Source organism: Callionymus lyra, chromosome 11 (assembly GCF_982586985.1).
Source record: "Callionymus lyra chromosome 11, fCalLyr1.hap1.1, whole genome shotgun sequence".
NCBI classification, from domain to species: Eukaryota; Metazoa; Chordata; class Actinopteri; order Syngnathiformes; family Callionymidae; genus Callionymus; species Callionymus lyra.
Genome location: NC_141828.1, coordinates 24,139,018 through 24,153,648, shown reverse-complemented (window position 1 = coordinate 24,153,648; position 14,631 = coordinate 24,139,018). Strand labels below are relative to the sequence as shown.

The 14,631-nt window shown below is 36.6% G+C and overlaps 2 protein-coding genes across 2 annotated transcripts; both read right to left on the bottom strand.

The window, feature by feature from the left end:
- Positions 1 to 280: 280 nt before the first annotated feature.
- Positions 281 to 3,722, bottom strand: LOC148069676 (homeobox protein Hox-D9b-like). Its single transcript, XM_087802661.1, has 2 exons — positions 2,752 to 3,722; positions 281 to 795 (listed from the first exon to the last, which is right to left on the bottom strand). Exons 1-2 carry the CDS (start codon positions 3,419 to 3,421, stop codon positions 551 to 553), a joined length of 915 nt encoding a protein of 304 aa, XP_087658787.1. The 5' UTR covers positions 3,422 to 3,722; the 3' UTR covers positions 281 to 550.
- A 6,909-nt stretch (positions 3,723 to 10,631) lies between these two features.
- On the bottom strand, positions 10,632 to 14,417 carry LOC148069675 (homeobox protein Hox-D11b-like). The gene is made up of 3 exons (XM_087803146.1): positions 13,811 to 14,417; positions 12,725 to 12,866; positions 10,632 to 10,725 (listed from the first exon to the last, which is right to left on the bottom strand). The coding sequence occupies exons 1-3, from the start codon at positions 14,415 to 14,417 to the stop codon at positions 10,632 to 10,634; spliced, it is 843 nt and encodes a 280-aa protein (XP_087659272.1).
- Between the last annotated feature and the right edge of the window lie 214 nt (positions 14,418 to 14,631).

Here is a 14,631-nt window from a genome sequence, read left to right as displayed (position 1 = left end):
GAGTTCAGTCATGAATTGACCCAACAAATGTCCTCCTCTGATACAATGTGAATTATTTCCCTACTTTCTAGTCTTAAAAATCACATTTATCGCTGCAATTTTAGGCAACATTTCACACCCAGAGTGGATGTACTTTTCATTTAATGTCCTGGTTATCGTCTCACTTGTCTCAAAACCATGCACTGGTCGCAACTTTAGCACAAGTGGTCCCGAGTCCCAGTTCCGACTAACGCACTGTGAATATGATTTTACTAACTATATATATATATGTATATATATATATCCCTATATTTACAGCTAATCAATAACCTCCTTTGCTCGTAATGTGACTGGTTTATGATTCAAAATTACAGCTTGAATTTCAGAGTGAGTCGTTTTTTCCACAGACACGAGACACTTAAGTATTTAAAAATATGGAACATAAAAAGGCCAAACATTGAAAAAAGCAGTGTTACAACACACCTCGGGCCCCTTCCTAGCAAAAGTCCTGCTACTGTTACTCCTCCATGGCAGCCATGATGGCTCCTCACACATCTGCTGGTCGTCCCCATCATTCATGGATACTCCTCCTCTCCCTAATCATCAGCTTTTTCATCTTCATCCGCCGGTTCTGGAACCAGATCTTGACCTGTCTCTCAGTCAGATTTAAGAGTCCTGCCACCTCCAGGCGCCGGTCCCTGGTCAGGTACATGTTGTAGAGGAACTCCTTCTCCAGCTCCAGCGTCTGGTGTTTGGTGTAAGGACATCTCTTCTTGCGGGTGGACTTGGCGTGGATCCAGCTCGCTGACGGGTTTTCTGCAGGATAAAAGAGAGGAGCGGTGTAAATTCTTGCTCTTAAGCACTCGACAAACTCTCAGCTTTCCCCAGGTTGGTGTCAGCTGTGCAGGAGTTCAAAGACGACCACATAAAAAAAGTCTAGGAGCTTTTTATGAGCCGGTGACTTTGGGCTCATTAGAAAAAGAAACAATAACATGTGCGACATCAATAAGGACGTACATACAGTCTCACTAATGGCCACAGTGAACATATATAGAAAAACATTTTGGGACAGGGGCACCCAAAAAGACTCCCAACAATAAATAGAAAAAACCTGGTCAAGAAGTCCAGTTTAAAACATTTCTATTCATTTTAATATTAAAGAACAATAACTATTCATTGAAGTGGAAATGAGAAGAGCGACTTTATTTAGTTGCATCTTTCTTAAAAACATTAACAGCATGCGAGAGACTTCCCAATGTAATCAGCATCTAATTACCCATCAGTCTTTGTGTCTCGTCTTCATCTGATTTCGTGATGTCAATTTTTAAGCAAATGAATCGACCTCTAAATCCAAGAAGCGGTTAAGAGAATTAGCATTCAGGCTACATCTAACGGTGTCTTTGAATACTAATGCCACCTTATTTTAAATCATCAATAAACAATATATACATCAGATCAATACAGATGAAACTCTTTCTACAACAAAAATAACCAATGATCTGATGGAATGACGACAACGATTGGTACACCCTCGTGCGTACACACAATACAAATAAAAACAATAAACCAAATCCAAAGTATATCTTTAACTTGAGACACTCTTAGATAAATACATGATATTATGTAAAACCACTTTAAATTACGTTACATTAATGTAACACCGGTATTTGGTTCATGGGAGGAAAGCTGAGTCACCGGTGAAAAGATGTGAACAATACAGATGGGCTAAAAAGTTTTCCTTACACTGGCCTTTAAACCAAAAAAACATTCTTAAACACCATATAAAGACCAATTTTGTATTCATTTTTAGACAATAATATGTAATGTTCTGTTGACAACATGTTGGAAGCTTTGCCATGTTAATCCTAGTGGTTCCAGTGTCATTATTATTTAATAATAATAAGTAAAACGAATAATTAAACACAACAATTAGTAGTAGTAGTAGGTAGTAGTAGTAGTAGGTGTAAGTAAGTATTTTGGAAGTATTTTAATAATTTCTTAACTTCAAATAAAAAAAAAAATTGTATTGTATTTCCAACACATGTTGTCTTTGAACCTAGAATAACTTAGAAAGGTTTAATCAAATTCTTAAAAAATATGTATTTTTTCTAACACGTTTTGCGTTAAGTTTAGGATTGTTTTTGTTTGCTTTTTTATTAAATATCTTGTTTTCTGTCCACCTATATGCCAAATAGGATGTTTTTAAACGTGAGGTTGAACATTTATTCCCGTCAAAACAAAGTTTATCAAATCAGATTTGGTGTGAATTGATCAGATTCAGGAGGACAAAGAACTTAAAATCCCCTATTTTTTTTTGCCTCCAACTCGAGAACGTGGCGTGTCTGGGATGGAAGTTTTGCAAACAGATCCACATATGTTGGATTAATTTTAGCTGTCACACACACCAACATTCATGATATCACCGCCACCACCGTGCTGTGTTTGCGTCTGACATGGATGATGGTTTATTTATGGTTAATGTGGCTGATGGTTGTGATGCATACATGGACTAATAACTCATGATGTAAAAACTTTGTTCACCTGTGTTACTACTGTCGTGACAAACTGCTAAATAACACCAAATCGCACCTTAATTATTTTAATGGACTATAAACTTTTATATTTTACCGTTTACAAGACATTTATAGGGCAATAAAAGTCACACACACTTACTAGGCCTCCTCACACACACACACACACCTGTGTACTCTTGGACACAAATAAACACCAAGAGAGTTTTTTTGTAGTTTGTGTCTGCTTTTTTTTTTTTACCCGGGTCAAGCTGTCGTGGAGGTTTCTTCTCCTCCTCTTCTCTCCGGGGCTCCGGTTTCCCACCGAGCTCCTCCACGGTGCCCAGCCGCTCCAGGACCACCTCGGCCGGGCTGGCGAAGCTGGAGTCTCCGGGGCTCCCGTGCGAGGGCGGAGAACTCTCGGGCTTCACCGCCTCGAACCTCGGGTTCGGCGGGTCGCAGGACGGGTAGGAGGTGGGCTCCTCCGGGGTGGGAGTGGGGGCCTCCCAGCAGCGGACGAACCTGCTCTCCGGGGCGAGGTGGTCGGCGTGGCTCTGCGGGTGAGGGCCGTAGTAAGGCGGGTGTTGCTGCTGCTGCTGCTGGTTCTGGTGCTGGTGCTGGTGGTGACCCAGGAGGGGATGCGGGTGGAAGAGCCCGGGGATGGCGGCTCCGGGTCCGGTCTGCAGCTGCGGGGAGGACGGCGACGGCGAGCCGGCAGTGTTCGTCCACGGCGAGAAGCCGTTTTGTTTGCCGGAGAAGTGCGAGAAATCCGGGATGTGCGACCCGGGGGTGCCCTCCTCTTCTACGGCGGCGCCCCGGACTGGCTTGGAGCAGCCGGCCACCGAGCCCTGCAAGCCCCCCGGGATGAAGTGCGCACCGTACGGCTCCTCCGTCTGCAGCCCCATCATGGAATAATAATTCGTTAGCGACATGTTTATTTTATTATTTCAATAAAAGACACTTAAAGGCGACTGTAAAACCTTAGATGGGCTAGTATAGAGGCTTACATCCTCCCCTAAAATGGTAGTAATTTTTTTCCAGCCCTTGCCTCCTTCTCTGCCGCCCATTGGTTCTGCCGAGGATCACATGGTTGGACTGTATTTACCCGGCGTGTAAAATAAATTAAATCCTTCTTTTGTGCTCAGAAATGTCACAGTAGTTCTGCCAGATGTAGCATATACTTGAAAAAAAAGAGGAAAAAAAAAAAGCTCAGGGCTGTTTAACAAGAGGAATAAAAAAGTAGAAGAAGACAGTTTACAAGCTTATTTGATGGATGAGAGAGAGAAAGAAAGAGAGAAAGAGAGAGAGAGAGAGTGTATGATTGGAAGATGTGTCAAGATAATGTCTTATTACACACAGTTCAGACGAGGAACATGGAACAATGAAGGTAGAGCTTGTTCATTTATAATTGGGTTTGTTCTGAGAAACAACAATTCATCCATACACACAAAAACCTAATAACGTGTGTGTTGTGTTATCATGGAGGATGTGTATATCTATCATAACACAAAACAAATACACAGCGTATATGCCGATATTAATTTTATATAACGTTTCTGAGATTGTGTAAAGAACAACACTGAGGTCCAAACACACCATTTAAGACACGACGACTTGTGTAAAACAAACACACACTTGCACGCACGCATACAGACACACACAAAAATAAACAAATACAATGATTATTAACAATTCAATACGTTTTTTTTCTTATTAGATGTACATATATTTATTAAATATGTAAATATAATTCGTATAGTAGTAGGGGGTCCTTTTTATGGTTCACATGATGTATTTTATTGTTGCCTTTTTTAATGCAATGAATTGTCGCCTTTTCGACGAAACGTGTGTAACGAAATCAATTTTTTAATAAATATTTTTCAGATACTTTGGCATGTTGGTGTCACGTTATTTCGAATTGAAGTTTAATAAATAACTGTTTATATGTTTTTCTTTAGTAATTCGTATGTGTGTGTCTGCGTGTGTGTGGTTGTCGGTCTGCGTGTGTGTGTGTGTGTCTCAGGCCTTCAGCATAAAATCTGTGCCAAATATCGAGCTGCAGCCCATCCTCCGCCTCTTGTGTCTTCTTAGCGCCACCTGCAGTCTGGCTGCTGCACCGCACAGCCCCCCTCTTTACGACGGGGAAGGGGGGGGGCAGTAATAAAGAGACGAAGCAGGAATCTCTACAGTGAAACAAAAAAGTGCTTTTAATAAGAGCCGCTCCTGTGGAACATCATTACCAACACTCTCTTAATAACAACAATCTTAATAAAAAATGATTTAATCCCAACAGGAGATTCAACTCAGTCCAGTCCTATTACCGAGCATCTCTGCTGAGACTCTCCAGGTCCATCGTTGTCAAAATCCCATCCACGATTTACAGCCTGTAAATACACTTAATTTGCGAGGAAACAAGTAAAAGAACTGTCGACGTTCATCGCACATAAATCTGTGTTTTGATCCTCCATCATAGCGGACAGCAGAAGAAGAGAATGATCGCATGATTTAGCTGCGCGTTTATCTGCTGCCTCCACCTCTAAGTGGCAGTGTCGCCGTTCTTACTGATCCAGACCCTCACTGCTGCACACCCTGCTTTATATTCATGGCCGTTTTATTTTTTTATTCTTTATATTTTCTAGTTATTGTAGCGTCATGACCATGTAACAACACCACCCTGCTAATTCTTGTGGTAAAATCATTAGTTTTACTATAATAATATAATACGTGAAAAATATTGGTGTTAATTTTCCAAATTATGTAGTCTTTAGTATTTATAGTAGCAGTTTAAATGCTTAACGGCAATTTCAATGATACTTTTAGTAGTAGTTGGTGGTCATTTTATTAACGTAATTATAGAAGCTTTTAAGACTTTTTTTAATTGTAGGGAGGTTTTGTAGATCTCATGGTAACTTTGGTTAACACACACACCCCTCCATATATATATATACATATATATATATATATATATATATATATATATATATATATATATATATATATATATATATATAGACTATAAGCGTATAAAGTGTAGCTAATAGTTATTTTTATTTATTGTCTTGTTATAATGAAATATTATAAAAAATATTAGTATTAATACGGGCACCAGGGCTAGATCTAGTGGTTAATTGGAAGTAGCTAAGATTAAAGAGTCATTATATTGCATTCCAAATATACAACAATGCATTAAAACGGTACACAAAATACAAAGAAAATTATGAAGTGACAAAGTATCGCTAAATTATAGTAGAAAAAACGGAAAAAAATTGAATAAAAACATAAATGGTGTGAATACAAGACACCATAATAAGTAAAGGCGAGGGACACCCTGGACAGGTAGCAATATCACTGTATAAACAGACACCGACTCACACTCCAATATTCAGGAGTAAATTGGAGTGACTCCAACCTTAGGATAGAAAGCTAATCGTTGTGATGCTAGTTAGCTTGTTTTGTGGTTCAGACACGCGGGAGGCAAGAAGGGGCGCATGTCAGACGAAGGGAAAGAAAGAGGGGGATTATGTTCACGGATGTTGTAAATGTGACGATCAGGAGTGTGATTTGGGAGGATGTGCAAGAGAGAAGATGAAGGTGGAGGAGGATGACCTGTTCTGGCAACCTATTATGGAAAATGATGACAGTCAAAGAAGACTAGCCTCGGATGGATGGAAGAACTAAACAGTTGTGTGTTATTATAGTATCAGATATTTATTAAGAACCTTCTCAAAACCATAAAAGAAGATGTTTAAGACCATCATCCCTTCATAGACGTGTATGAAATTCACATCAAAGCTTAAAAAACAAGGATTTTGGCCGAACTTTTGTACAAAGAATATATGACCGACAGGTAACAATCCATCAGTGGACTACTGTAGACCAGTGGTTGATTTTTCAAAATAATAATTCCAAAGTAGATTATAAAAAGATCAAATCTGTTTGTGTTGTAATTCCTTTCCAACACAGCTGCAGCAAAAGCAATTAGGTAATTACCATTAAGTCTAGACACTTTGAACATTAGGCTGGAAAATCCCCCTAAATTTAAAGTCACCCGTCAACTACTTGAAAAAAATCATGAATCTTCAACCATGTCACGTGTTTTTCAGTAACATTTTGTTGGCGAGGTTCGATAAGACCAAATAAACATTTTTTCAGATATTCGAATAGATCAGTATCTATATTTAATTTCGTTTTTATTTCAAGATAACAAAATATCAGTTAAATGAATACTTGATATGCAGCTGTTATCAGTATCTCACAGATGAATAAATACATAAATTAAAGTTATAAATTGTGATATCTTTTTAAGCTTGTCATGAAATGTGTGGACAGTTCAGCAGTCTGGACCGTCACTGATCAATATTTTTAGACGTTATGCTGCAGACTGTGGAAATTACAACCCCTGCACACTCCTTACCCAATTTTAGGGTTGTTGCTCATCTGCCCTTATTTTAACCATGAAACTGTATTTTACAGAACCAAACAGAGTCCTGTTTGTTTGTAATAGGGTTTTTATTTTTTTTATTTTCATATTTATTTATTTTCTTTTATATACTATTGGATCAATCGACCTCCTTTATTTTCCTATTGGAATGTTAGCTTTGCATAAAAAAACCTGATTATATTTTAAAATTAATTAAAAATGTATTAACTTTCTTAAGAAGAAGGTTTGTTATATGTAAATGATTTTTTTTTCAATTTGTAGTTTATTATATTCCCTTATTTTTCCAATTCATTTTTTTTGTAACTTAAATCAATTAAAATTGATTCAACACCAGCAATTTGTAATTCAATTGTGGATTAAAGAAAAATAAATCTTAATTCATTTGAATCGTCTTTTTTATTTTATACTGAAATACAGCGTAACAGTTTTTATCTTGTGCTTTTAAAGTAACATCAAAACAGTGGTTTTAATTAAATTAATTCATCTTAATGCCCTTTTTTCTAAAAGTTGTCAACCTAAAATTTAATTGTACTATTATCTTTATATGATTTTGGGGGATTTTCATTAATCAAACCTTCCATTTCCGTTATATTAAATGTGTCTTGAGTTTCTTTATGTGATCCATTTATTCTAGTATTTAATATAATTTCCAAGTCTCATTAGCCACTGATTCTGTCAATAATTACCATTAATTAATCAATATCAGAATCAACCACCTTCCAGCAGGTATTCCAGTCCGACATATGTGCAACTTCTTTTTTAAACCTTCAATGCTGACTCAGAACCCAAAAATATCCGGCTAATTAAAGCGACACACACACTGCCTGATAATTGTACGAGTGAATTTGAAAAATGCCGCTGCTGTTAAACGCAGCTCAGCAGGCTTGTGGTGGAGTTTATTGTCGGTCATTAGGCAGAATGCTTTTACCAGAAACACAATCTGCCCTTTCATCTCCTTGTCTTTCTTTTCCTTTTTTTTTTTTAAACCCCCTCACACACACAAACGCAGAGTCACAGTCACACACAGACGCAGTAAACGCCGAGACAAACAAAGGGAGAGCAGCAGACTGTCTGTATTGCCCCCAATAAAAGTCTTTAGTTTGGGGAGGAAATGGTGTTCTGGTGTGGAGGATTCTCCGGTTCAAGTTTCAGCCTTGGACTCACCATGTGTTTGTGTGTGTGTGTGTGTGTGTGTGTTGGTGTGTGAGTGTTTCTCCTGTCTGGTTGTGTGTTCAAAGTCTGGGTCAGGGAGAAAAGAAAGATATAAACTTACACTTTTTATTCATATTTGGACCACATTCCCTAATAGATTCAATGCCAATCACATGGGGCCGTAAATACATATTCTGTCTTGTTGTTTTTTTTACAACGCTGTAAAATCCAGACATACTTTATCATTTTATTATTCTGTTTTCATTTACCTTCGGTTATCAAAGAGGGCAAGGAAATATGACAAGTGGTTTATTTTACAAGCATCTTTTATTGGAGTATTAAAACACTCAAGAGATGACAAATGACTTTGTAGAAAATGTGTTTAAAAGTCTGATTGTTTGGTACCTGGAGGGTTCGTACCATCAGTGCACGTGTTTGAATTGAAGTGCTGTCTATTCCTGATTCAAGCTTTTATTCACAGAAAGGATACACAAACTACTTTTCTAAAACACATAACATTGTGAATCACAATTCCTAGCATTTAACATTTCTAATAATCCAAACAAAAAGTGCAACCTACATCAGAAACATACGCCATCTTTGTTTTTGTCGCCATAACATAAAAGGAAAGCAAGTATATTTTAAGATAAGTCAATTTAAATTAAGTGCACGTTTAAATAACAGCAGTGCACAACTACAACTACTTTTTTTTTTACTATCACAAGTGCTTCATTGTAAATAAAGTCCATAAAAAACACACACACACACTAACAAAATGAATTTGGCATTGTTTACTAGAATAGATTTTTTTTTTTTTTTACGTTTTTTTAAGCAATCACTATTTAAATTAAATTACTAGTAGGACTTTTAAAATAGTCAGTGATTCATTTTTGCAGGTATAGTGCAAATAAGTTAAAAATCTTAATGTCATAAAATGACTTATGACAAAAATATTTAGCAAAATGTAATTAAAAGTTCATCTTCAAATGTAATTGTTGCATCCCGGTTATTATTGATAAATAATTGTATGTATTATGTGTGATAAAGCCAAATTATTGATTTACACTTTCTCAATCGTTTAATTTTGTTTCATAAAACACTTAAAAATCTTACTACCTAACCAAAAATTAAACAACATTTTAATTTTACAACCAATAAATAACCTTTTTTAATGTTTAAATTATTGGTTTAAGGATTAAAAATACAGCACACTAACTGATCATTCAGAATTTACATTTTGGATATATTTTTTCTTTGGGTCAATTTAAAGTTAAAGCTTACTGTTGGTAAATCCAAAAACAAATTTGGAAACATTCTTTGCTTCATCAAACTATTTATCGTGAACTGTTGCCTGGTACTGACCACTGCTTCAACACAATGTCACGACTGACCTTGTTATTTAGTTTTATACCATCAAATTATTCCTAAACCAATTGCTGAATGAATCCAAGTAAACAAAGCCAGCGATTATTATCCAGACAGAAGAGAATACACCACAATAACCTCAACACTTGATTGTCTTTGCTTCTTTCTTTTCAAAGATTGTGTTTGTAAAGTGCCGACTGTCCTTATATTTGATACAAAAACATCACAGTGTGTTGGTTTGTTTTGCCCGAGACGCTAATGAAGCTAACCCTTAGCAACAAACTTATATGAAGCTTACTGATAAAAAACTCCTAGAAAAAAAATCACATCCTTGAACGATTAAATAAGCCGCTCTTAAATGGCAACCTAAAAAACATTTCGTTTTATTAAACCCCTTTAAAAGTTTGTTGCTGACGGTTAGCATCACTAGCGTATCACGTTACATTTATCCGTTAGCATGACGCTAATTGCTCTATGGAGACGAACCTGAGACCGATTTCTGTTAATAATTCACTCACACTTTTCCTTTTTGGTGACTTAAAAATGAACACGATGGCAGTGAAAGTGAAGTTTATGACCAAGAGAGGTTCGTAGCTAAATGGTTAGCGTCGATGACTATAAATTGCTAATAAGAGTGTGTAAAGCGGCCCTCGCTGTTCTAGCTCCTGGCTTTTCCAAACATTTCAATGAAAGCAGGGACACAAAATGAAATGAAATGCTTCATATTTACATCAAAATAAATGATTTAAATCTTAGTAATCTTACCAAAGACAAACTAATACAAGCAACTTATTTTTTAACAATGACTTATTCAAGTAAAGAAGGTTAAAAACCTTTCTTTGACTGTGTTACTTGAAAATAATATGTTTAAAGCTGAAAAATCATCGTAATGGAAGTTTCAAATTATATAAGGACTTAATAGAAAGAGTGTGTTACAAATATTGACCCATAAGTCTGTATAAACACAGATTAACTTAAAAAACAGTGTTTTCTTCTGATAAGTGTTTCTTTAATTGGGGTAGATTCTAGTTATCCGGGTCGTGGCGGCCTCAGGCAGAGCCACATGACTCGTGGAGGAAACCTAAAGACTTTCTTCACAAAATCTACAAAACTGTGTCAGGCCCTTTCAGTCAGCTCTGACTTTTAAAATCTTGTGTAATAACCAATCAGTCCTCCATCTTTCATCAGAAGAGATGGTACCCCGTGTAGTACTGCAGACGCTCTCTCTTCAGCTTCTTCTCTTTCATCCGCCGGTTCTGGAACCAGATCTTCACCTGTCTGTGATAAAAATGAAAAAAACAACCTTTGAATGTAACAAGTGATGCAGTTCAGCGCTGTTGAAGCAGCAGCAGGTGGAAAATGTGGTTCCAATGTTGTTATTGTGGCTCTCAAGGTGCCAGTGATTCCTTTAACTGCCAACATTTTGCCTAAAAAAATATCAGGATTGGTTTTGAAAGAACACATTTTCAATGTTTTCTTTCACACGTTTAATTTTGTTTATATAGATATCTTATATATTATATATTATATAATATATATATTTCTTTATTTAACACACAATTTTTTTAAACATTATACTGCATTGTTTTATTTTCCAATTTGTGCTTTGCATTTATTTTAAATCAAATTTCATTATCATTATTATTGTAATTTTTTTTTTTAAGTGAAACAATTCCCATTTTAAATGCTTGTTAATTTTTGGAAGAATATTTCAATATATTTTGCCTCTACTATTTGTTTTTTATTCAGTATGATCCAATCAATGTTTATAACACAATTTTCTTCGGACCATTTTAGAATGAATGACACAAATATCTCATAGTAAACATTAAGTGAAATCTATAGTTATAAGACTCTTAATATGCTTTTTAATTTTTTCAAGTGCTTTCTTTCTTCAATACTAATTCACATTTTAATTGTTTGTATATTCTTTTCCTTTTTTTTCTTTAATTTTCGGAAGTATATTTTAATATCCTTTCCCTCGTATATACACTCAATTTTAGGGATTTAAGCCAGATTAATTTAGCCAAAACAAAACCCTGCATTACTTTGTTACTTCTACAAATACAGACAGCCGTTTATTTTCTGTTGAATTCATTTTAAGTGCAGTGTCCTTCAAGCGTCACATCAGGGTCAAGAGACTTTGAAACATCTAATTGAGGTCACAGAAATATCGGCAACGATTTGACTTCAACTCCATATTTCGCCAAACCGGACTTGAGGATGAAACATCTCAATACGTCAGAAAGCCTGAACGTTAATGGAACCGGCTCAATAAATCACCAATTTATATTTATATATATATATATATTTCTGCTGATGTAGCGGGTGTGAGGTGTCCCAAAATGAGAGCCGACAAATTAAAAGCAGACTGACATGATAAAATGAACGGTTTCATTGTTTATGATGGAAGCTAATTGATCTGAACTCAGCAGTTTTACTTTTATGAATCCTGCTATAAAATGGCCGTTTAGGATTTCAACATTTATGAGGGTTTATGTAAACGGAGAATAAAATGACAACATTTTCGTAAAAATTAAAACATTTTTAGTTCTTTCACTTATCCGGGGGTAGATTTGATAATTTTAAAGCTACTTCTATAGTTAAAGACACATTAATGTTGGTGCCCTAAGAGATTGTGGAAAAAGTATGATTAATTATTATCATTAGTATATTAATTATTGTTATTAATTTGTATGACTAAAAAGTTGCAGAATATCTTTTTGTAGGTGAAATCTTTTTGAATTGTTAAAATCAAGTACTGTAGTCTCTAAATGTTCACAATTAATAGTCTTTTTTTTTTTTTTTTTTTGTTTAATCCTTCATTTTTCTCATTTATTTTGTCGACTCTGTTTTTTATGTTTGGTTTTAAATTGATATATATATATTTTTTAATTTCTATCTGTTTATACTTCAGGTAAAAGGGATATTAAATGGGAAAACCTTTAAACCTTTTTATTGTATTTATTTACTTATATTTTCTTTGTTCAGAGTTTTTTTTCTTTACTTTAATAATAAATTGACTTTAGTCATTAAGAATATATTCTTATTTTGAAAATTCATGTTAAATAGCAGAGTTATGTGAGTTTTCTTTTACCATTTCTTTGCTCATGACCTTAAAATATTTAATTTATTTAGTGTTTTAACGCAAAATCAGTATGTTTCTATGTATGTATTAATTTGTTTTGTTTAACCAATAACTTTGTCTTCAGAACAGTCTTCCACTGGTCAAATAGTTTGGTATACTCGAGAGGGCAACACGACAGCATGAACGCACCGGTCTGTAAGGCGAAGCAGATGGGACAGATACAGGCGTCTTTCCTTGTTGATGTAGACGTTGAACAGGAATTCCCTCTCTAGCTCTCGGATCTGTTGTTTTGTGTATGGACAGCGTTTCTTACGCTTCACACGAGGCGTCGCTGCAGAGACACACCAGTAAACATGGAGGTCAACAGAGCCAACACACAAACAAATAAAAGTTTACAACACTGACAAGAGCAGACACTAACAATAAAAACTTTATTTCTAAAACAAAATCATTGTAAATGTGTTTACTTGTGCATTACTTTCCTTAAAATTGTGATCATATTATATAAAGATTCTTGTTAAGCTATTTTGATTTATAACACTGTGTAATTGTTTATACTCCAACCACACAAGTTACAATTGTGTATCAGTGAGAGACACCAGACAGCTGGTATCGTTTCTTTTTTTTTTCAATAACACAACAGCCTATTGATAAATCTCCGTCCTTTATAACATCTTTTTTTAGTGTACTAACCACAAACAGTTAATGAACATGTACTTGCACACACACTCACACGCACACACACACACACACACACACACACACACACACACACACACACACACACACACACACACACACACACACACACACACACACACACACACACACACACACACTTGTGACTCATAAACACAGACAGAGAATGTCTTCATAAAGATAATTTTGTGTTTTACTTTTTCCAATACTGTTAAGGATTATTTAGTAACTACAGTATATACTACCAAAAACTACTGTTTGGTTTTCGAGCAACAACTCGAAGCAGAAACAGTAGTAAATCGCATGAGAAGATAAAATACCACACGCGCTTCAGTTCATTTATTTGTAGCTTTAGGTCATAAACTTTATCAGGACTTTTAATCCAATTAAATCCAGCGATCAAACCGTTAATGTGGCGAGAATTGGAGCTTTTAAAAAAAATGTGTTTAATTTGATTTTTATTATGGAGATAATTGGTGAGTTATTTAAGATACTAAAGGTTTTTGTAGGTGATTGTTATTTAAGATAAAATCAAGTGTTGGAATTTCTCTTTTTTGGGGGGGAAAATGGTCTCACCCGGGTCGGTGCTGCAGTCTCCCCCGCTGCCCTCGTCCTCCTTCCCGGCCTCGGAGCTCTCTGACCCGGCCCTCGCCTCGCTGCTCTCCCCGCTGCGGCTGCTCCTCCACTCGGCGTCTCTCGCCTCCACGGTGGTCCCGGTCGTGTCCTCGACCTGCAGCGGCTGCGGCTGCTGCTGCTCCGCGTCCCGCTGCGGAGCTCTGCTCCTCACCGGGTAGAAGAGCTGCGAGTCCGCGTACCTCCCCCGGAAGGAGCGCGAATCCCCGGCCAGGCTGTGCGAGTGGAACCGGGACGCAGCCCCGCCGTAGACGGAGCCCCCGTAGAGAAATCGGTCCTTGTTTAAGTCCTGGACCGGGTTGGTGTCGGAGAACTGCGGGTGATAAAGCGACTCCCCGGGTAAGCTGAAGCAGGGGGTGGACGGGGCGGCGATGGGAGGCCTCGCCGTGTAAAGAGGCCACTTCTCCGGGGGATGATGCTGCTGCTGCTGCCGCGGCTCGTGGAAGCAGAAGCCCCGGTACTCGTGCTCCAGTAAACCTCCTCCGTTCTCCATAATAACCGACCCAAATTCAGCTGTCTTTTGAGGGAAGTTGCAGCTTGGTAAAAACATGGGTTAAAATAAAATCAAGTGAATTTTACCTCCTTATTAAATCTACTGAAAATTCATTGCGTCCAAAAAAAAAAAAACACTCAAATAAAACAATGAATATAATTTAAGTTCAAGACATTAAAATATCACTAAAAGGATGATAAATAAAACACGTTAATTACCTAATGTCCTTGAGAGACTGAGGAAAAAAAAAACTTTGACCCTGGACCTGCTC

What these genes read in the sequence shown, in the direction of transcription:
- LOC148069676 (XM_087802661.1), bottom strand. Translation starts at nt 3,421, where the DNA reads ATGTCGCTAACGAATTATTATTCCATGATGGGGCTGCAGACGGAGGAG. An exon ending in TCCACGACAGCTTGACCCGG is followed by an intron (nt 796 to 2,751) that starts GTAAAAAAAAAA and finishes TTTATCCTGCAG; the next exon opens with AAAACCCGTCAGCGAGCTGG.
- LOC148069675 (XM_087803146.1), bottom strand. Translation starts at nt 14,417, where the DNA reads ATGTTTTTACCAAGCTGCAACTTCCCTCAAAAGACAGCTGAATTTGGG. An exon ending in AGACTGCAGCACCGACCCGG is followed by an intron (nt 12,867 to 13,810) that starts GTGAGACCATTT and finishes GTGTCTCTGCAG; the next exon opens with CGACGCCTCGTGTGAAGCGT. An exon ending in CTGCTTCGCCTTACAGACCG is followed by an intron (nt 10,726 to 12,724) that starts GTGCGTTCATGC and finishes TTTTTATCACAG; the next exon opens with ACAGGTGAAGATCTGGTTCC.